At 37.3% G+C, this 23,058-nt stretch overlaps 1 protein-coding gene across 1 annotated transcript in view; it reads right to left on the bottom strand.

The window, feature by feature from the left end:
- The window catches only part of COL23A1 (collagen type XXIII alpha 1 chain), a 272,186-nt gene that overhangs the window by 19,446 nt on the left and 229,682 nt on the right, over nt 1–23,058 (bottom strand). Inside the window, exons 10-21 of the mRNA XM_087709496.1 lie at nt 20,158–20,274; nt 19,157–19,183; nt 17,719–17,745; nt 15,509–15,553; nt 13,935–13,997; nt 12,771–12,833; nt 11,153–11,197; nt 9,918–9,995; nt 5,643–5,696; nt 4,079–4,123; nt 2,591–2,680; nt 918–1,007 (exon numbers count right to left, since the gene is read on the bottom strand). Of these exons, the coding sequence (XP_087565622.1) occupies nt 918–1,007; nt 2,591–2,680; nt 4,079–4,123; nt 5,643–5,696; nt 9,918–9,995; nt 11,153–11,197; nt 12,771–12,833; nt 13,935–13,997; nt 15,509–15,553; nt 17,719–17,745; nt 19,157–19,183; nt 20,158–20,274 (744 nt within the window). The remainder of the gene's footprint in view (nt 1–917; nt 1,008–2,590; nt 2,681–4,078; nt 4,124–5,642; nt 5,697–9,917; nt 9,996–11,152; nt 11,198–12,770; nt 12,834–13,934; nt 13,998–15,508; nt 15,554–17,718; nt 17,746–19,156; nt 19,184–20,157; nt 20,275–23,058) is intronic.

Here is a 23,058-nt window from a genome sequence, read left to right as displayed (position 1 = left end):
CCAGTGGTGGGTTGTGGGTGGTACACCCCAGTACAGGCATACCGGAGCTTGCCCGGAGCACCGGATACCGTTCCACCTGCCCACCCGAGCTCCTTACCTGTCTTTTAAGGCTTCTGCACTTCCGCGCACGTGTATGGTGCGTACAGTGTCTGTGCGGCGCTCTGCAGAGCAGTTGGAGTGCTGCAGAAGCTTGCAGAGGTGCTAAGACGCATGCACACGCTGTGCGCATGCGCTGCATGCATCCACGTAGATGCCGCCGGGCCCGTTCCAACCGTATTGGTTGGAACAGGATCCGGAACCCACCACTGGTTCAGTCCCTTTGCGCCCACAAGAGATCTAAGTCCAGCCCACCTTGAATTCCATTGACTCTTATCTACTGCCAAATTGCTTGGTCCATTAGTAGTTCAGATTCTTCTAGACAGCTAAAATTTGCAATAAATGTTTGTACCCATTGAAATGCCTGGATCTTCTGACTTCCCAGGCACTTGTCATATAGCTAGGAGGAAAGGGAAATATGGTAAGCTTCCCTTAGTCCAAAAAGCAAAAATTGTTCAGGGGGAGTCTCACATATTTTCCCTTCTTCTACAACCCTTCTTAAAATGGCTGGCAAGGGGGGGGGAGCTGATTGGATAGTGCCTGAATATGCTGAGTTCCTGCATGTGAGTCAGAAAAAGAAACAGAGAGAGGTGTAATATAATTAAGAGGAACATCTTGAAAAGATGGCTGTCCTAGCAGTCTGTATAACTATGGTAATAGTTTCTCAGGGTGGTTTCCTTAGCGAAAGTTCAAAAGCTCCTGATCTATAGAATTCATCAGTAAAAAAAAGGCTTGTTCTACTACAGATTACTATAATAAGCAGCCATATATTAGCTACACTTTGACAAAAAACCCAAGTTGTTATTGAAGTCAGACCATACCGATGGACCAGATAATCCCATTTCTCCTCTCTCTCCTTTCTGTCCCATTACTCCAGGGTTTCCTTGCTCTCCTTTCAATCCTTTGGGGCCCTGTAAGTTATGAAACAAAAGTATGACACACTATTAATTGACCAAACAGTTTATCTCACCACCATTCATTTCCCTCTGAGATGTTCTAAGTCCCTCCCTGAAAAAGACTGGGGGGATTAGCTGGAGAGATTTTGAAGAGGAAATATCGAGCAATATATTACATACATATATCTGGAAGATAACCTTTAAAAAGTTCCTTTAAACTGGAATAAATTACTAATGCAGCCTAATACAAAGTATTCTCCAGCTATTCAACAAAGAACCTGAATCTAGCACTGCCATTTTTTTCCAGAATCCCATTATATATATATATACATATATTTGATGGGCCACAGGAATACAATAGTGTGCTCAAATTATATTGCAGATTTGCAAAAAGAAAAGTTTTTGTATCAAATCAATCAATCAATCAATCTCAGGAATTTGGATTGAGAAAGGGGTAAATGAGACTGTAATGTATACTTCTTACATACTAATTTTTGGAACTCCTCCAGATGGTATTGACTTTATTAGGAGTGGAATAAAAAAACCCTGAGTACCAAAACAGAGCCTTAAGAATAAAATACACGAAATGCAAAAATTCCTGCTCTTAAACTGAGAATAGCAGCAGCTGCTGTCTCTCTATAAGAGAAAAATACTGAAAACTGAAGGAGCTGTGGTCACTCAAAATCCCTGCCACTGTTGTCTAAAAACTTCAATGAGGAGATTCTACCACTTGGTGCTAAACAAAAAGCCCCACCCCCCAAAAGAGAAGCAAAAATCTGCCATTGCAAAAATTTATCAAAATCACAGTATAGGTAATTCTCATTTACTGACCACAATAAGGCCCAGCATTGTTAAGCAGCATGATTGTTCAGCATGATGTCATGTGTCTACAGTGACTTTACAACATCAGTTCTGTCAGTACCAACTATAGTTATTAAACAAATCATCATGGGTGATTAAACGCAACCTCAGATGACCGTGACTTGCCACTTCCTGCTGGCTTCCCCTCTGACTTTGCTTGTTGGACTATGAAGCTTGCAAATGGCAATCTCATGTACACAGAATGTTGTGAGATCGAAAATGTGGTCCAGTTGCCAACATCGAAATCATAAACATGACTCTGGGGAGTGCTAGGTCAACTGCAACTTTGAGGAACAGTTGTGAATTTCTTTTTTCAGTGCTGTTGTAACTTCATACAGTCACTGAAGGAATGATCAGTGAGTGAGGAATATCTATACTTTAGTGGCACAATTGTGGGCTAGCATTGGATTTTAGGATTGTTTTAATGATGAGAATGAGATCACTTTGCTTCCATGGATATTTCCCTCCCTAAAATCCCAAATCCGACAGAGATAGAAACTATTTGTCCCATCCCCCTCTAGGGATGTCCCTCAATGGTATGGAGTGATTAGAGAAGTGTTTCTCAACCTTAGCAACTTTGAGATGCTGGACTTCAACTTCCGGATTTCCCCAGCCAGTATCCTGGCTGGGGAATTCCAGAAGTTGAAGTCCAGGCATCTTAAAGTTTTCAAAGTTGAAAAATGCTGTGTTAGAGGTTGTCAACTAAGTTGAATGAAAAAAATTAGATACAGACGTACAGGTAAACCAATCATGCCCACTTCGCCAATCTCTCCCTTAGGTCCTTCTAGTCCAGCGCTTCCTTGATCTCCTTTTGACCCTTTCAATCCCTATAATAAAAAGCAAAAGTAGACAGGGTTTAGTTCAAAGGATTTGTTTTCAGAAATTCTCAGAGATACATTAAATCCTGCTTACAGAAGAAAGCCCTGTTTACAATCAAATGCTAATGATAAAGAGTAGAACAAAATTTCTCAGAGTGGAAAATATTTCCTCAAGATTCTGTTATCACACACTTTCCTGCACAAAATTAATCATCAAATTTGTAATGTCAGAACATAACTGTGGAATGGCTTAATAAAGAGCCAGATAGGCAGCTAAACCAGATGTTGTTACTACATTGTTGTGCTGGGCAATAATGGTTGGGGAGGGGATATTAATTTTCAGTGGATTACTTACTCTGGGAGAAGATGGACTGCACTTCTCAGCAAGGTTGCAGAGAAATATTTGCTTTGCTATTTGTTCTTTGCTCTGTAGGGTTCTTGTTTCTCTACTACAAGCCTACAACATATAAGCCTCTTTTTCCCATGAGACCAATGAATGATATAACCTGTTGGTAGAACTTTCAGTATTTACTTCTTGGATGCTATAGCCAGTTAGTGAAACTCCCATTATTAACTTCTGCAAGATGTCTTCAAAGACATCTTAATGGCATGGTGATACATTCAATTCTGCAATGGTTTAACTCTATGGTAGCTTACCGTATATATCAAACCTCTAAATAGCTCAGGAAATTTAAGGGCTCTGCATTCTGAAGTGCTATGCAAATCCTTTGCTTCTGCACAATATAAAGCGTCTCTCTTCAAATTACCAAAACAACCACATCTGTTTTTCACAGCTTGCTGCTTTGTAAAGAGCACCAAGCTGTCTCCAGAAAGCCTTCTTTTGAAGACTTTGCACAACTCTATTAAAATGATTTTGAATATCTGATTCTAATAGGATAAATGTGTATACAGATAAAGCTTGCCTGATTCAGTCAGCCCCAAATATGTGTAGGGATAATAATGACACCTTCTATTTAAGAAGGCTTGTCTTTTGATTTCTACCTTTAACTTCCAGTGTTTCTTCCTTTGTTTTATTTTCTTTTTTAAAAATGTTTTATTTTCTTTAAAAAAAAAATGTAAATTACATCTGATTGCTGGGCCTCACAAAATGAGAGAGAAGTTTGACAAGTAAAAATGTTGCTCCTTTTGTTTATTTCTGTCAGTAGTGTTTGTTCAAAATAGCAATAAACAGGCCTATATTAATAAAGTTTATTTCCTAATAAACCCTTGAAGATTCTGATTGTTTTAATAGATTTGACAATGACAGTGCAATCTCTTAGCTAACTACTTAATTCACTGCACTTACAGCTAACCAACTATAGAACTGTAGCCATAATAATAATTTTCTATTTCAAAATAAATTCAGCCAAACACTTTCATAGTGAACGTATTAATCCTGAAACATACCCTCTCTCCATCAATTCCAGGTGGACCAGGCAAGCCAAGCTCCCCCTAAAGTATTAAAGAAAAGGAATAAATTAGGACAAAGGGGATATTCTAAATAAAATATCAGTTCAAATTAAGTTCTACAAAATAACTTTTATTTTCTTGGACTAAGTATAATAGCGATTCTTAAAGCCTGAAGAGCTGTCAATAAAGCTGGATATTATAGTTAAAGCACTGAGTTTCTTCAGATTGCAATTCCATGTCCTTTCCCATCCCCCTGGAAACAGACAATTGATCACAAGCTGGGCTCCTACGGGCTCTCACCATTATTCTTAATGTCCCTAGGCTTTGAGCAAGCAAAGCAAGTAGTAATTAATAGAATGAAAAACATGGAGTTCCCCGAAGAACTAAATAGGTTGCCTCTCCACAGTAGGGACAGAATTAAACAGGGTGTGTGGGAATCGGCAAGATATCTAAATGACCTGATCTCCCCAAAACAAATAGCTTTCTTCAGAGCCAGATTTAACATTCTTCCTTCAGCACTCCTCCAGGGCAGGTATAAGAGAACACCTATAGCAGAACACATTTGTATATGTGGTAAAGGAGAAGTGGAAGATAATTCACATGTTCTATTACACTGCGAGCTATACAGAGCTTGTAGGTCTGCACATATTCTCCCCTTATTAGAGAGATTGCCAGGGAGGGCAGACAATTTTTATCTAGGCTTTCTCCTTCAGGACACTAACCCGGTTACCACGTATGCAGTGGCAAAGTTCTGTGCTGCTGCAATGTCCATAAGAAAAAAATTGGCTACAGAAGTATAGTACCATCTTGTACCAATTATCTGGACACATCTCTAGCAATCTTTGGACCATTATGTTATTATCCACTTTTAATGTCAATACTTTTTAATTATATTTTAATGTTAGTATTTTTTAATATAGTGTAAAAACTAATGTGTATTGCTGGTCTTTGACCGTAATAAAGATTTTACTTACTTACTTACAATTCCATGTCCACTTATCTGAATTTATGACTTTGTATTTCAGAATTAAATTTAGTTCAATTTAAATATCTTCCAGCTCTAACTTCTAAACAAAGGTAATCTTTCAAGGTCCAAGTGAGCAAAAACACACCCCCAAACTACAAAGATCTTGGTGGGTATAAAGTAACATTTGCTAGACTTCGGTTATGTTGTTGTTGCTATCTTTCAGGTAAGTTGTTAGATCTTCAATAAACAGCTATTAAGAGCCTCTATCAGCAACTGTTGTTAAAATCCAAGTAACCATAATGCATATTACCATATAAATTAAAATATATAAATGAACCCAAAAGTTTCTGATGCCTGCTACATGTTAATCTTCAAAACTCATCACTGATCTGATCTCAAAGGAATTATGTCATTAATAGAATAACCCATATGAATCAATAATGTGCTGCTGAATGGCCATTAGGTAGAAGAGGGATGTCCAACCTTGGCAACTTTAAGACTTGTGGACTTCAACTCCCAGAATTCCCCAGTTAGCAAAGTTAGCACCCTTGCTGTAGACCAACATATTTTGTTTTAAAGGAACTGAGACCCAACCTTTGGTCCTGGAGCGCCTTGAGGCCCTGGTTCCCCTTGAGGCCCCGGTGGCCCCTAAAACAAAGAATAAGAAGGATTCAGTTGCTGTTGCTAATGGTTATTATTTAAGAAATAAAGCATTTATACATAATCATGTACTGAATAACTTTTAGAAAACAAGCAACAGTTATTTTAAGCAACAATGATAATACACAGAAATGTCTTTGGAGTAGGCTATCAAATATTTAACTGAAGGGAATTTATTCCACAATGCAAGGAAGCTTACACACAATTTCTGTTCACTGAGTCTTGCATCACGTGTAATATGGGGTGATAAGAGCCCTTTTATCTTATAACAATAATGACACATCTCCAAGTTGTCATTTCATGGAAATCTTGTTTTCCTTCTTTTTTTCAATCTCTTCAACTAGCAACAGATACAAATATATAAACTCAACTAGGACACTGCTGACTTACAGCCAGTCTTTGCACTTATGACGATGGCAGTGTTCCAGGGGTATGTGATTACCATTTGTGACCTTCCCAGCTGGACATTCAGCAGACAAGCTCATTGGAAGTGAGAACTGTGATGATTTGCTTAATGATTGCAACAAAAGAGGCTCATAAGATTGGGCCCAATTTGCTTAGTGATGCAAATATTTATTTATTAATTAATTTTAAGCCTGCCCATCTATCTTCCACAGGAACTCTGGGTGTTGTATAAATAAAATATTAAAATTTGAAATATATAAAAATAAAATTTTAAAAGAGACAAGTGACAGTCCCAATTTTCATCATAAATTGAGGACTACCTGTAGTTCCCAAAATGAATTGTCTCTGTGTACTGAATATGATTATTGTCTTTTACTTTTTAATATAAAATACCTATTTTCAGAAAAACTAAATGCTATCATTTCAAAATAAAATTCCCTAATTTTAATTTATCATATATTGTGGCTGAAGTGTTGGGAATTGAATTTATCAATTCAGTAACATATATGCAACATTTGTGTAGGAAGCACTGAATAAAAGCACTAAGTATGAACGGATTTCATTTTGTTCACTATGAATATACATGCAGGTGACAAGTTCTTGTAGTTTATTAAGAAATGTGAATTAGCTTTCCTCATGAAGAATTCACTCTGAAGACTGCCCTCTATTGGATAAATATCCCTTCCATTGATAAAAGGAAACTTTTGGATTTAATCCAAACAATTATACACCTTTTGACATATTACACTGAATATGCAATGCAATACAAATTAATTCAGGGAACAAATTAAGTATAGGAGTAATGTGCATTTTAAAAAGTCTTTTATAAAACCAAATCAATGTATCACGCTTGCATGATCAGGACTGAAGCGGCACCGGAGTCTCTGCTGCCTCATAACTCAAACACACAGAAGAAGTCTACCTATGAACTAATGATGGGTTCCTACTGGTTTGGATCAGTTCGGCCGAACCGGTAGTGGTTTGGCAGCCTGGGTTGCTGGAACCAACAGTGACCCAGGCCTGTCACGCTCCAAACTGGTTCTCGTGGCGGGCACTGTAGGCACCACCATCTTGTTTTTGGCTTCTGCGTATACGGAGAAGCATTTTTATAGTACTGTGCATGCATGCGCAAACACGAACAAACTAGCAGTAGCGGCTGCTGGAACTCACCCCTGTTATGAACAGATGTGTGCCCAAAGACTTTCACACAACTGGATTTCCATCATATGGAAGCCCATATATGTGTGAATAATTGCTGGCATGTAGGTTTTGCCACTACAGACAAAAATTATAAGGCCATTGCAGTCTCATTCCTGATAACAGCTGTGAATGTATGATTCATGCATGAAATAGGCTATAGATGTGTAAACTAATGATCACATGGTAATCTGATTATTCATGTAAAATACTGTAGAACCTTTGGTCACAACCATAGTTCATTCCATAACTTTGGAACTTCCACGATTTGGTCGTGACCTGAACCTAATTTTGGAAATTTGGCGCTTTAAAAAAGAAGTCATAAAAGGAAAAATCGGCCACGGAAAAAAAAATTTGTAAATTGTTTGGTCGGAACCCGATTTGGTCATGGTCAGAAGCGTTCGTGACCAGCAGTTCTACTGTTGTCTGAAACTAGGTTACCTAAACTATAATGCCTTCTGTCTCTGAGGCCTGGTCATGGGAAATTCTTGGATTTTTTGGTGAGAAGGATAGTGGAAAACAGAATTTAGTTATTCAAGCATTTATTTTTTTCCACACAGTAAGGGTAACACACAGTTACCCTTATTGAAAACAAAAATACAAGTCAGAGTGAGTATGTTCTAATAATAAGATTTTCACTATCAACTGAAATGTAAATTGGGAATATTTTATCTAATTGCCATCTTTGGTATAGTGGAATCTAAAGTCATTTTGGGCCTTTGACTAAAACAAAGTCAAGTTTCCTGATCTAAAATGATAAAAACTAAGCAGTGTTAACTGGTGTTTTAGCTTTCCCCAATATAATGCCTCCAAGTGTTTAGTACTTGAATTATGTTGGTGGTTGTTAATGGGAGTTGACTGTATCAAGAGATCAGAATGCTGTACTGGATTAATGTAATGGCAGGCACTGATCAAGCCAAAGCTAAGTAGTAATATTAATTTCATGAGTAATGAGTAAAAAGCTTTCCCATATTAAGCACTGCCAGTTACTTAAGTATCAAAATGACTGTAGGATCAGTCACTAAACTTCAGTAAGCTAGAGAAATACAAACCAAAGTAAACAATCCCTTCAGATTTGGATCTGTTTTATTAACCAAATGTTTAGCAGAAGTTTTGTTAATGATCACAATCCAGAAATCCAAGGCAAAAAAGCCACATGCTGGGCCATTCCAACAAACCAATCCAAGTGAACATCTGGCACGCCACAATTACCGTCAATTTGGGTTTCCCCACAGCCTGTTATAAAAGAATTAGGATGGTTTTCAAATGTATTCGACACAGCTAAAACAGTAGTTTCAAAGGTTGGCCTTCTCCCAATGGAAAATAGTATAATCTGTGCAAACTTGTTATCAGAAATGTTACTGCATTGCTTTTATCTATTGATCTGAAAGGGAAAAAATGTAAACTCTATTCCTGTAACTACTAAACTGCAATCTATTATGTAAACAAACACCTGTTAATATTACTTGTGTATTCGTCATCCTGAGGAAATGTAGGTTCCTCACTCCCAGAACAGAACTGAATTTTTCTGTAATTGTGCTTAGGAACAACTATATTCTATCTGGGAAGCAATGCAGCTGCCATTCCAAATTCAGAAACAACAATGAGACAGCAAGCAGCACAACACTAGAAGGAAAGTATTAAGATTTTTATCAGACTGGTACAAGCTGTGAATACGTAGTAGAGAAGGGCCTGGTGTGCCCCAACTCATCAGACTAGAGAACCAATGTGTATTACATTAGCATAGGTAATGGTCTATAGATGCAACTAAAGATATATGCTTGAAGATGTGCAAGTGCAGATGTGAGACAATTGGGATCTAGTTCTCTTTGGTGCGATGGGGTTTCACTTCCATTACATGTAGCCCTCGGGAGGAGGGGATATTGTTACCTTTGTTGTAAGCATTGATTAATGGAATATTTGTGCCCTTTCAGAGTTATCTTACTAAATCTTATACAGAATATATCTTGTGTTCATATTTTGATTACAGTTTTTCTAAAGGTGCCTGACTGGTCAATGAGAGAAGCAGGGCACAACATTATATGGGTTTATGATCTTATATGCATACGATGTATCTGACAACATTGCTACAGTTTTTAACTTATTTCATCCAGTGTGACTATCAATCATGGAATATCTGGAAAGCACCAATTGTGGAACATCTGTCTGTCTGTCTGTCTATCAATCAATCAATCAATCAATCATCTATCTATCTAATCTTTTATCTATCCATCTATCTGGGTATCATCTAGCAATAGCAATACCACTTAGACTTATATACCACTTCACAATGTTTTACAGCCCTCTCTAAACAGTTTACAAAGTTAACATATTGCCCCTAACAATCTGGGTCCTCATTTTACCGACCTCAGAAGGATGGAAGGCTGAGTCAAACCTGAGCTACTCAGAATTGACTTGCCGAACTGCTGGCAGTCAGCAGTCAGCAAACTTAGCATGCAATACTGCATTCTAACCACTGCACCACCTATCTCCACCTACCCACCGGCACCGACCCACCCACCCATCCATCCACTTATATATAAAACTCCTTTATTTACACAAAGAATTCATTAGTTCAGAGAATAGTATCATCATATCACACGTTACCTTGAGAGCTTCCAAGATCCTACCATCGTAGTCAATTACTACTGTATCACCCTGTTCTCCTTTATGGCCTGGAGGTCCCTGAAAAGATAAAGTTATTGCAATGTTCACGCTAACAGATATAACACTCTACTATTCACATACTATTAGCATGCCTTAGTAAATTATTATCCACTGTAAGGAAGAATCAAATATCACCTACACTGCTAAAGTCCCAAGAAAGGCCTAGCTGTTGACTGTCCTGACCCCAATCTTGCTATTTTTAAAGACAATTAATTATCAAGCCCAGCTCCTTTTCAACAGTGCTGATACAGCTGGAGAAATCCTTTCCATAATAAAATGTTAAAGTCCCTCTTAAAACATTTTGTTAAAACTGTTTTGTTATTCAGAACTTTTTATCATCACGTGAACTTTGAACCATCAAAGATGAAATTGAGATTTCTTCTGGGAAAGAAACTTAATTATGTTCTTTCATTGTTTTGTTCTTTTTGTTATATACTACCTTGGGGGATTTCTATTTTGAAAGTTAATCGACAAATATGCAAGTTCAAGGATGTGAACTCTCAGAAAGGTACTAATAATAGTTTCTAACTGCACTTTTCCATTCAAGGAGAATTCTTTAATCCAGTAGAAGCATCTGTAAATGGAGAAAAAGAGGGGGATTTTATTGATACCCCCTTCCCCAATCTATTACAATTGTCCTCCCTGAGGATTTAGTAAGTATTTGAATGCTATGAGAAATAAAAGGAGTGTCTTTTCCAATCAGTTTCAGATGAACTAAAACTGTAGAACTGGAAAAATCCCAACTTACTCTTTGTAAAGTTGGAAAACTTTGCTGTAGGAGAAAGTAATATGTTCTTCAAATTATTTATCTTATTTTTCTGTAAGGCTCTAATCAATCTATAACAGTGGAAATGATTTTAGTATTGTACTTGTTTGAAAGCATAGTGTATTTGAAAGTACATGTATATACAAAACAGATTCTACCAGTACTTGTTGTAATCCTTTATATTTATATGTCCCACACAATTTCCTGAAAACATAACTCCAAAACATTTATATTAATTATAACATTTAGTTGAATTAGGGTGCAGGTCCAAACACAGGTTTGTGCAATAATGTTCATAATTACCATATTGTATGTTTGTCCCAGTTCCATTTAAACTATTGGGAAATGGGAAATTGTGACTTGTGTATTTTAGGGCACTAACTCCACCCCCCCCCCCGGAAATTCATACCCTTGGCCCGATATATCCATCTGCTCCCTTCTCACCAGGCTCACCCTGAAAATTGAACAAAAACAATAAAGAAGATTAATTTAGAGAAAAGATAGAGAAATTGACCATGTTGATTTGAGCTGTTAAGAGATTTAATTTAGTGAAAATTTGGAGAGTAACTTTCCCCACCTAGTTTAAAGAAAAAATAGATTTATATGACTTCTGGAGGAACACAATATTAGCAGCAACAGCAGCTTTAAAAGCTTTCAACATAATCTAACTATAAAATAAACCAGACAGATCAGATTCAAGACACACAAGCCTCCTGCCAACACTGAATCCTCTGAATATGTAAGATTATGTATATCACAGGACTGGAAATCCAAGCAGTTTGAAATAGCCCTGAAATTTAAATGACAAAACAGCAAAAAGATAACATGACAGTAATCTCAAGGTTACAGATTAGGAATGTTGCCACATTTAAAAGGACAGTACCTTCAGACATTTTGAAGTACTATTTCCTTCCACTTAAAAGCACAAAGCAAGCAATAATCAACTTTAGTATTCAATTTACAAGTACTAATTCAAGTCACAAGGGTGACTTAAATTGACCCTGTATAAACAAATACTTAAAGAATAAACACATAAATAAATTTAACATCTATACGAGATTGCTGGGAGAGATCATCCAGTGGAATTGGATTTGTTATCATCCGTACGTTGATGATACCACAGCTATATATCGACACACCCAGCTGACCAAGAATTGCTGTCCTGTGCTGGCCCACTGCTTAGAGGCTATAAGGGTTTGGATGGGGAGGAATTGGCTTCAACTCAACCACAGCAAGGCAGAGGAGATACGATGAGGCACCATCTTTGACTCCAGCTGTGAATAACTTGGGGTTCCGCCTAAATTCATGGCTTCTGCTCAACAGATAGCAATTGTGGCTGGGGTTGGGATGTGTGTGTGTGGAGCTTTGTATGGATTGATTTATGTACCAGTAGAACTCATTCCTGGACTGGGAGGCCTTGATCATGGTTGGTCCTTCATGCTCTGGTCACTTCCTGGTTGGATTACTACAATGTGCTCTATTTGAGGCTGTCTTTGAAGACCAGATGGAAATTGCAATTGATCCAAAAATATGATGGCATGGAGAGTTCTGGGCATCCCATTGCTTGTCGTTATACTGCTGCTGTGTGAACTGCAATGGCTCCCAGTTTCTTTCTGTGTGTGATTCAAGGTTATCATCTTTAAAGAATGAATGGCACAAGCTTATTTGTGGGGCCACCTTCTGCTGAGAATATCTGCGATTCTTCTAGGCCTGAAAAGGTAAGTGCACGCCAGGTCTCTCTCTTAAATGTTTATTTATTAAATTAAGAGGAGTATTCATCCATGGGTTGATGGGTTCTTCTTTTCCACAGAAGTGAATGGCGCCTCAGAGATCTCTATTTTGGGTATTGCCAGCTTACTTTTTCTAGTCTCTTCTTTCAGCAAGAGAAAGTTAAAGAAATACCTGCTGGCTGAATAGTTGAGAAAGGATAATGTCAATGCCAGAGGTAGTCTTACTGTTCTGCTATTTCCAGAATGAAAATCAATGGATGTGCTAATCATACCATGCTTTTCTCATGCTCCCCTTACCTTCAGCCCTGGTAGTCCATCTATGCCTTTTTCTCCCATTTCGCCAATGCTTCCTGGTTCTCCCTGCAACATTTGAAAGATGCACAATGGAAAACAGATGTCAAACAAGTCAACATTCAGCTATGGTAGCCTTTCCCTTTCTTCACTTTTGGTTCTGTAGCTTGTTTGCATCTTTTTAGACTACTGGGCATAACCTGCCTTACAGACTTCATGTGTCTTCAAGAAGAGCAATTGAAATGGAAAATTTGTTTTCAAGCATCAATTAACTAATTTAATCCCAGGCATCCTATACCTGTGAGCTCGGGTGGCCTGTTTACACCTATTCTTCAATAGTGGCCAATGTTTCTTGCTCTTCTAAACACCTTGGAAAGAGATGTTGTATAAAAGTGCAAAAGAGAGCCAGTTGGCCTAGTGGTTAAGGTACCAGGCTAGAAAGTGGGAGACTGTGATTTCTAGCTGGGTGACTTTGGGCCAATCACTCTGTCTCAACCCAGCCCACCTCACAGGTTTGTTGTTGTGCGGAAAACAGGAGGAGGAAAACATGTTTGCCACCTTGAGTTATTTGTAAAAATAATAAAGGCAGGATACAAACAAATAAACAAATAAAGAAGGAGCGAAAGAGAGAGAAAGAAAGAACTCTCTGTTCTTTAGCAGAATACATTAATCTGTTTTCCTCTTTCATTTGAAGTGGTTTAACATCATCTTGTATTCGAAAGGAATTCAAGGGAATCAACAAAATGTACAAAGTAAAAGCTAAAGTAAGAACCTGAGGTTTATAAAAAATAAACACTATAATCTTATAATTTTTTTTAAATGATTAAATTAGCTTGCCCCATTAGAAACTCTTTTTTAAAAAAAGGGTAGCTGCTGCTATTTCAAAACATTCTCTAACTTCAGTCTGAAGAAGCAACTTGAAACAAGATCTTTTCCCCATTTGGGCTAATACATCCTGGTTGTTTAAAAGAAATCCAGGAAAAATTTAATTTTTAAGCAAAGCACATGCTAGTCTTATTCTCTTTGAACTCCAGAAGTCCATTTGTGCCTCTGTCCTTCCCTAGGGTAATGTTTGCTTGCTTGCAATATCTAAAAGTGGTGGTCAGACAATTCCTGAGCTGAATGCAGGACATTCACAAATCACATGATGCTATTTAATTAGATGCTCACCTTTGACCCTGGCAGCCCCTGAACGCCATTGTCTCCTTTTGGCCCAGAAGTTCCTGTCTCTCCCTAAATTTAAAAAGAATCATGTATCAATTAATACTTGAATAATAATAATAATAATCATATTAAAATAACTGATTTTATTTGCATTGCATCTGAATTCTAAATGCAGTTCAAACTTGTTTGTTCAAACTGTTATATTTGCTTAACTATTAATAAAGTCCAATTATCATTTAGCCAAATAAATATAAATTTTTAGTGATATACAGGTAGCCGTTGCTTACTGATTGCCTGTTTAGCAACTATTTGAAATTAGGACAGTATAAAAACAAATAGCTTTGTGACCAATCCTCATATTTATGACTGTTGCAGTGTCCCATGATTGCCTATGGGACATTCGTGACCAGTTTGCAACAAGCAGAGTTAATGGAGAATGTGGAAGTGAAGTTGTACGTCGCAGCCCAAGGTGTTTCACTTAATGACCTAAGGGTAAGTGAGAAGATAAATCCATTGTGGTCAAGTGATTTTCCACTTAGTGACCATGGAATTGCCAATTGCAATTGTAGTCACTAAGGTAGATTCATATACTTTGCCTGAAATACCCGTAGTTGTAAATTATCTTGTATACTTGTATCTCAATCAATACAAGTATTAAGAATCAAATATTATGGACAAGTCAACAGATATTCATGAAATTGAAATTAGCTACAAAAATAAAGATTCTTTTTCTCAAAGAGCAATTGCAAGCTCAGCTGTTCATTCCTATAGATGTTCAATGCTGTTTATAGCCATTCATCCCTAACCACAATGATATGAAAAATGATGAAATGTACATTTGAACCTTATAATCTCCTTCCCCAACCTTTTTTACTTACATCACAATGTTATCTGCAAATATTCGTCATTGTGCACATTTCATTGCCCACTTGCTTTGTGTCCCCATATTCCAATAGTGCTTTTTGTTTTAAAGCAGGCGTCACTAACCTTTCGGACCTCAGGGACCACTAATTCATAATTTTAAATCCCGCTGATCACTAATATGCCTAATGACCAGCTGGGTAGGTGTGGCTAGGTGGCCACGTGACTGGATGGGCGTGGCCAATTGTGACTCATGTCAAGGGGCACATCGCCAGCCTCTACTCAACCCTCCTCTCCCAGTCACTCCTCGCCTCACTCTAACCCTAACCCTAACCCAGGCCCTGATGCAGTCCCACTAAAACAAGGCCTCCGGCTCTTTGCCACTAGCAGCACTTCCCTCCAGTCTTCGCCCAAAGCCCCACACCAGAAGGTTGAAGCAGACTCCAAGTCAGAATATCTCTTCCCCTCCAACCCGCACAAGAAGACCCCGAAGGGAGAGATTCTCTGCAGCAACACAGATGTTCATAGCAAATATCTGGCCCATGGGCCGTAGTTTGAGAACCCCTGATTTAATGCAATATAAAAAATGCAAATAATTTTTCTGCTGACCACCAACATTGTCTTGCGGATCACCATTTGGTGACAACTGTTTAAAAGCATAGTTCTATGCTCAAGCTTATATGCAGCCAGAAAGAGTGAGATGTAGAAATGAGATTTACCTTTGGTCCTTGAACTCCTGGTTCTCCTGAAGTCCCAGTATCACCCTGATAAATAGAATATGTATAGGTGAGATTGAAATGTAGATGTGTGTTATATTTGCCAGTATCACAAAATAATTACCAACTGTATTTAATTTAAAAATGAGAATAAATATCTTTTTAAAAGGTTGTTTGCATTTATATTAGAAACCTCACCGTTGGAATCCACTGAATTTTAATCCTTAAATATAGTTATAAAATCTAGTAGCCATATCTTATTGTAGTTCTGATTGCTATGCATCAATCATCTCTATATTTTACATGGGCAGAACATTTTAGTATGGTATCATTAAGTTTGTGATTTGGCATATAAACTGATTCTCAAAATTCATGTGATCCATCTGTTTCACACTGCAGGATTCAAATATCACTGGTATTATTTCTACCAAATTGACCATTTTTGCTTTGTATAAATGTGTGATTATAATGTGTGGTTTCGGGCTTAAGCCACTAATGTAAGCCTATAAGGACTGTATTAAAACCAACTCATGCTTGACAAATAAAAATCACCATAAAAGAAATTTGTAAAATTAAAAAGCACCTACTTTAATGAATGATGAAAAAATATTAAGCATTCAAAAATCATTTTTTAAAAAAAGAATACAAGCTAAAATTTGCAAGGAGAGAAGCCAGAGTATAAAATGTATCATTGTACAAATCACAGTGTAAGTACTTCTACTTTTTCTATAATAATTTACACTTTATTAGGTTTGACCAACAGCCATTATGACATTGAAAACAACAGAGCATAAATTTTACAATGGTTCATCTCCTTTATTAGATGAACAAATATTTAATAAAGGAGAATATTTGTAGCTCAGGGTTGAAATGAGGGGTCCTTGGTGGTCTCTGAGCTTGGTTTTCTTACAGACGTTTCATTATCCAAGCTAGGTAACATCATCAGTGCTAGGACTGATGATGTTACCTAGCACTGAATGATGTTACCTAGTTTGGGTAATGAAATGTCTGCAAGAAAATAATCAAGCTCAAAGACCACCAAGGACCTTGAACAAATATCTTGTTTTCAAACTTCTGAAGTCATTTTGCTGACTCCCCACTCTTCTCTGAATTTAAGACAACTAGTGTGGGAATCCAATCCAATCCATTTCCAAAACTGCCAATGAGTCAGAGGGATTAAGGCCAACTCAGAAAGTGCAGGCTTATAACTCTTTCATTTATTTTACATTCATCAATTTATTTTCTTTTTTTTAAATGTGACCCTTGACTTCATTTCAAAGAATCTCAGCAAGTAATTGCTTAACATCTGTAACAAGAACAATCTGTCCCAGTCTCCTATACATGGGGAAGAGGTTGATGAGAGAAAGACAGGGAAGAAAGAGGGAATAAGGGAGTGGATAGCCCCATCCTCTTTTAGTTCTGCTCATTGCTTGGTGACACACAACATTAATGGTTAAGGCACCAAGCTAGAAAGTGGGAGACTGTGAGTTCTGTCTTAGTCCTGCCCTATCCATGGAATCTGGATGAGTAATCTTGGGTCAGTCACCCTCTCTCAACCCAACCAACCTCAAAAGGTGGAGGTTGTGGAAAAATAGGAGAAAGGTGTGTTGTATATCTTCACTGCCTTGAATTATTTGTAAAAATAATAAAGGCAGGGTAAAGAAAGAAAGAAGGAAGGAAGGAAGGAAGGAAGGAAGCAAGCAAGCAAGCATATAACTTTTACCCTCCAGTAATACAACTCATAATAATACTCATAATAAAAATGCTTATCTTTTATTCAATAACATACTGCTGCTCTTTCATTGCTGTTCCTGGCATCTATTTGCTACATGTTCAGTTCTATACATAGAGCTGGTTCAATGTGTATTGCATAAACACACATATCCAAAAGAGAGACAGGTTTAAGCTGGTTGCTTCTGTATCTGCTCATTTGGTGAGGAACCATTTTCAGGAGCATTGCCTATGACACACTGGGATGGCCTTAGTCAAGTGTCAAGCAAGCATTAGTGTTGAGGTATCAGCTTTGGAGGATAGGAACTATTGGAGAGGTAAATAGATGAAATGTCAAAATTCCTGGCTCCACATCTCTCCAGCGTTTGCTACTCTGATGGCCACCCCACCCTACCAAATCTTAGGGCTTGTTTTCACAATTGGTTACATGGTATCTAAATGCAGGTAGTTTTGGAGAAAAAGAAGAAACCGCAATAACTTACCTTTGTTCCTGGAATACCAGGTACACCCTTCAAAATAAATAAATAAATCATTTTAGATGACAGATGCAAATAATAATAATAATTACATAAACAGGCATGAGAAAATAAAACTAATAAAAATGAAAATACTAGTTCAAATTGATCTTAAAACTATCTTTTCCAGTGCAATAAAATTCAATTCTTTCACCAACAACTGATGCAATTTCTCTTAAATAACCTGGGGTTATTGCATTTTATGGATAACAGATTTCAAGCACTTATGTCAAAAGGTTTATGTTTAAATTCCATGATAAGTAAGAAGTAACTTTAGACTGCAGAAATGCCCCTTTTAATTGACTGGGAGGCTTCATGAAAAGTTTACTTTTCATTACTTCAATGTTAAAATTAAGGAGTCAAAATGTAAACATGGGGATGTTCCTGACTTGTACCTTCATGCTACTCAAAAGGAAGATCACCAGAAAGGTAAATGGGAGTTCCATTTCCCTTCCTGACATGTGCATGGGCCCTCAGACATTTGCCCTCAGAACTTTAGGGCAATCATTTTTTCCTCACCAACCTCTTTCTTCACTACTTCACGCAAAGAGAAAAATACATGAATCTAATTAACTGATACACTGATTGGAGATAGAAGTAATTGGATGTTTCTGACTATTTGCATACTCAGAATTAGATTGTTACAAGCTGTTTTTAAAAGACAACTGTGTGGGAAACTATATTTTATGGTGCTTATCTCATTTATTCTCTTTTAGCTCGACCTCTTAGATTTGTTTGATATTCTACAACTAAACTGAAAACATTTTTAATAGTTATGACCTTTTACAATTACACACTAATACAACAAGCTGCACTGGAACAATAAAGTCATATAAAAAGTGTGGAAGAAAATACAGCGTATACTTCTACAAGACTGTAGCCATTTCCCCCCTAAAATATAAAACATTAGCAGATAGCAGTGGTGATATTAAGTTGGTGAGCTTTCAATATTCTTATTCTGGGATCTGGAATTTCAGCCAATGCAAATACCACTTAAAAGAAATATTATTCTAAAGAAACGGGTTTAAAAGATAGTAAAATGTGTGAAGTGACACAGAACTACTTAAAAAGGAGGCTCATGATGGCACACAGTTTAGTTCGGAAAGTTACTCATCAATGCAGACTGTTTGTTTCCTTCCTGTATACTACTTTAAATCTAGCTACTGTTATTTTCTGTTAGGTCAGGAGAGATGGAGAAACAATTAGATTAGGAACCAAAAGTGGATGGAAGTAAACAATAGTGATTACTGTTGATGAAAGGAAGTCAACCATTAAAGTTATTAGACACAGGACACAGAGACTAAGAGAACAGGCAAAAACCTTTGAGTTATACTTACCTATCGCATATTTAATATGGGAACAATTCATTATATATGGCTTTAATATATATATATTGCATACTAACCGTGACACCAGCTTCTCCTTTCTCACCCTAAAAAAGACATAAATATACATTTTTCAAATTAGACCAACAATATATTTCACTTCAAAATCTGTTTTCTAAAATCCTTTCTACCAGCATAACAGTGAGGGAGAGAAACGTGGAGATGCAAATATCACATTGCATTTTGTTTTGAGAAAAAAAATACTTCAGGTATTCCATTGACTTAGAAATCACCGTTTTACCCGGTCACTCAAGCGACATGCAGATAACACCACACGATCAATAATCAGACTTAATAATGAGCACAATAGATTCCATCTCATTTAATGGTTTTTGGCAAATAAAACTCTACCGTTCCTCAGATTCAAGGATAGGATGCTAACAATTAGTTATTAAAGAAAAGATTAAGAATGGCTAATGCATTAAAAAAAACCTATCCTGAGAATAGATTTTTCTAATAGATCTGCCATTGCTCAATGGAATAATCACACCGAATTCCTTCACATTATTCAGATAATTGCTGTTCTAGCAAAGAAAATAAAATGTTGTCAACCCCTGAAGCTTAGTATATAATTACTGTTTACAAATAATAAATCCTGATAAGGTTATCCAATGCATTTTATTGCAAAATTATATTGGACAAGCTAATATATATATATATATATATATATATATATATATATATATATATATATATATATATATATATATATATATATATATATATATATATATATATATATATATATATATATATATATATATATATATATATATATATATATAAAAAACCCATTGACTGTAAATAAAATAAAACTTGATGGCAAAGTTCAGTCAAGATATTGCCTCTTTCACTTACTCTCTATTATAACAATACTATCCTTTTCCTTCCACTAAGCTCTTCAGACATTTATGATCAAGCTGGGTATATGACTTAAAGATCTCTTAGCTTACATGCATCACGAGGAGAATCTCCCTCAAACCATGCATGTTAGTTAGCTTTGTTATTATTTATATCTTACAGGAAGACCTTGTGGTCCCTTTGGGCCATCTTTTCCTGTGTCTCCAGGGGGCCCTCTTGAACCTGGCTGTCCAGGAGGCCCAGGTGGGCCAGCAGCACCATCTTTACCTTGGTCTCCCTATAAGAAGTTTAGACAAAGCATTATAACATGGAGGGGGCAGAGTGCCTTCCTAATAAATTGATTGTATTATCAAATACTAGGAGCATAGTGGTTGCTGGCTTGACAAGTAGCAAGCTCGCGTTCGAGACCCAAGTGCTGCCGTGAGAAGGGATGAGCTTCCGTCCTTTGCGCCAACTCCTACCATGGACATGAAAGGCATTCCCAATTATTCCCCTGAATAATGGTGATGTCACAAGCTAATCCTTTCAACCCAGAAGGATGTTGGTTCTCTGACATGAGTAAAAAAAATTCCGTGTAGAAAGATGGAAAGCACCAGGAGACTATATATGGGTCTTTGTTATGTTTTAAAGTCCTGCAGTGAACCTTTAGACTGCAAGTTAATCAAACTTTATGGCGTATAACTTTTAAAGACTTCTTTTGGGTGTATTTGATAACAAATATTGGTGGCTATAATGTTTTATTCACCAATGTCCAATTCATATGTATGGATGCTATGCAATGATGGGTATATCTTCTGTCTGACTTCAAATGCTAGGTTTTCATAAGCAAAGCTATGGAGCTCAGTTATGATTTTAAGGCAAACATTTATGCTTATCTCTTATTTTTAACATCATCATTAGGTCCTGTGCAGAGCACATTGGGCAGCATATTTTTCCAGTGTTTTCAATCTTATTTATCTTATTTTATCATGGAGCAAATGTCAAAAATCTCATTTTTAGCTCATTTGAACATGTACAGTTACAATGGAAAATCTAGATGTATATTATATTAATATATTCATTTCCTGACTGCCCTCCCCAGATCTTCATATTACACATAAAGATTACCCGCTCTTAAGACATTGACGTGGCCAACCAAAGTGGGGTTGCTTAACTTCAACTGATGTATCATATACTTTTAAACAATCCATACTGTGGTGCTTTTTCTTGGAGAAAATATCTAGTGATTCACTGAAATATTTACAAAAATGCAGTATTTGTAGAAGACATAAAACGATGATGGTGAACCTATGGTACGCGTGCCACAAGTGGCACCCGGCGCTCTCTCTTCAGACACATGAGCCATTGCCCTATGTCAGCTGTAGCACCCATGTGCGCACCGGCCAGCTGATTTTCTGCCTCTCTGGAGGGCCAGGGGAGGCCCTCCGGAAGCCAGAAACAGTCCATTTCCGAACTTCTGGTAAGCCCGTAGGCCCGTTTTTCGCCCTCCCCAGGCTCTGAACGCTTTCCTGGAGCCTGGGGAGGATGAAAACGGCCTCCCCTGGAGGAAATACCAAGCTCAGTTTGGGAACGAGTAGTGCACCAGCAGCGCGGCCACATGGGGGGAGTGTGTGGGGGAATTGCACATGTGAGGGTGTGCTTTGCATTATGGGTGCCAACATGCACACACAATATCACACATGCGCGCTAGCATTTTTGGCACCCAACAACAAAAAGGTTAGCCATTACTGACATAAAACATTACCTTTAAATTGGAGACCACAAAGCAAGAATACACCCAAAATTAAACTATCGGTATACAGTACTCCGGAGGACAAAAAACAACCCTATGCGCAAACTGGAAGTCACTTCCAGTTTGTTCATAGGGGCTTTTTTCGTCCTCTGGAGCCTTCAGGGAAGTCTCTGGAAGCCACTGAGGTCTCCGGAGGGCTTAAACCGGCCGTATGAGCAAACCAGAAGTCAATTTCAAAACTTCTGGTTTGCTCATAGGGCCGTTTTTTTGCACCTCGGAGGCTTCAGGGAAGCTCCTGAAGCCTCCAAAGGGCCTCCGGTGGGGGGAGGCTGTTTTCGCCCTCCCCAGGCTCCTATAAAGCCTCTGGAGTCTGGGGAGGGCAAAAAATAGTTTAAAAAAAGACTGAACTCAGCTTGCCAGCTCGCACATGCGCACTGGCCAGTTGACAGGGCAACACCTCACGTGCCCTGACAAATGGCTCCGCATGCCACATGTGGCACGCGTGCCATAGGTTCAACATCCCAGGCATAGGGTTTACCAGTTTTTAAAAACTTTCTTTCTTCAAATATAAGATGATGCTTCTTAAACAGCAAATTACTTTTGCATTTTAAGATAGTTTCATAATTGATTTTCAGCAAAGCAGAAAGAAATCACTTCATCTTTGAAAATGTCTATATTTAAATCATATTACAAAAGTATTGTAATCGCACTCATGCAGAATATTATTATTTTTTATTTCACAAATTAGGAAACTGACAAATAGCTTTTCCAGTACATTCTGGTCTAAGTAGATAATTAAAACCAGGTCCCACAAGATTTATTATTTGAATGAACAAGAGTGGCAGCTATCATTGTTATAACCTGGATTATAATCTATTTTGGAAAATAACAAATAATCCTGCCAGAACATATGGAGCAATCACTGAACCCTCAAGAAAATTAATATCTAAGCAGGTTGTCCTAGTGTCAGAGTTAATTTAACGCCAACCTACTGTAACTCAGAAATTTAATGATAAAAGACATTTAAGGTCTTTTTAATTTTGAATGATTCCCCACTGAGTAATACCATAAAACCAAATAAATAGATCCATCTCAATCATTTAATTTTTAAATTTAAAATTATTATTTCATATATATCTCATTATTACTATTCATTAAAATTGATAGTTGTACTAAGGCCATAATTCTGGAAACGGGACATATCATCAAAGTCAAGAACAGCTTCTTGACAAGATTTGCCAAGCTTTCAATTCTTGGATAAAGACAGCCTTAAAAAAGTGGGGACATATTATTGGCTTATCTGTTTTGATATTGACATCAGGGGTGGGT

Source organism: Thamnophis sirtalis, unplaced genomic scaffold (genome assembly GCF_051295495.1).
Source record: "Thamnophis sirtalis isolate CommonGarterSnake01/CBP01778 unplaced genomic scaffold, rThaSir2_p1.2 scaffold_3, whole genome shotgun sequence".
Lineage (NCBI taxonomy): Eukaryota > Metazoa > Chordata > Lepidosauria > Squamata > Natricidae > Thamnophis > Thamnophis sirtalis.
Note: the sequence above shows the minus strand (reverse complement) of the source record. Positions and strands in the feature narration are given on the sequence as shown.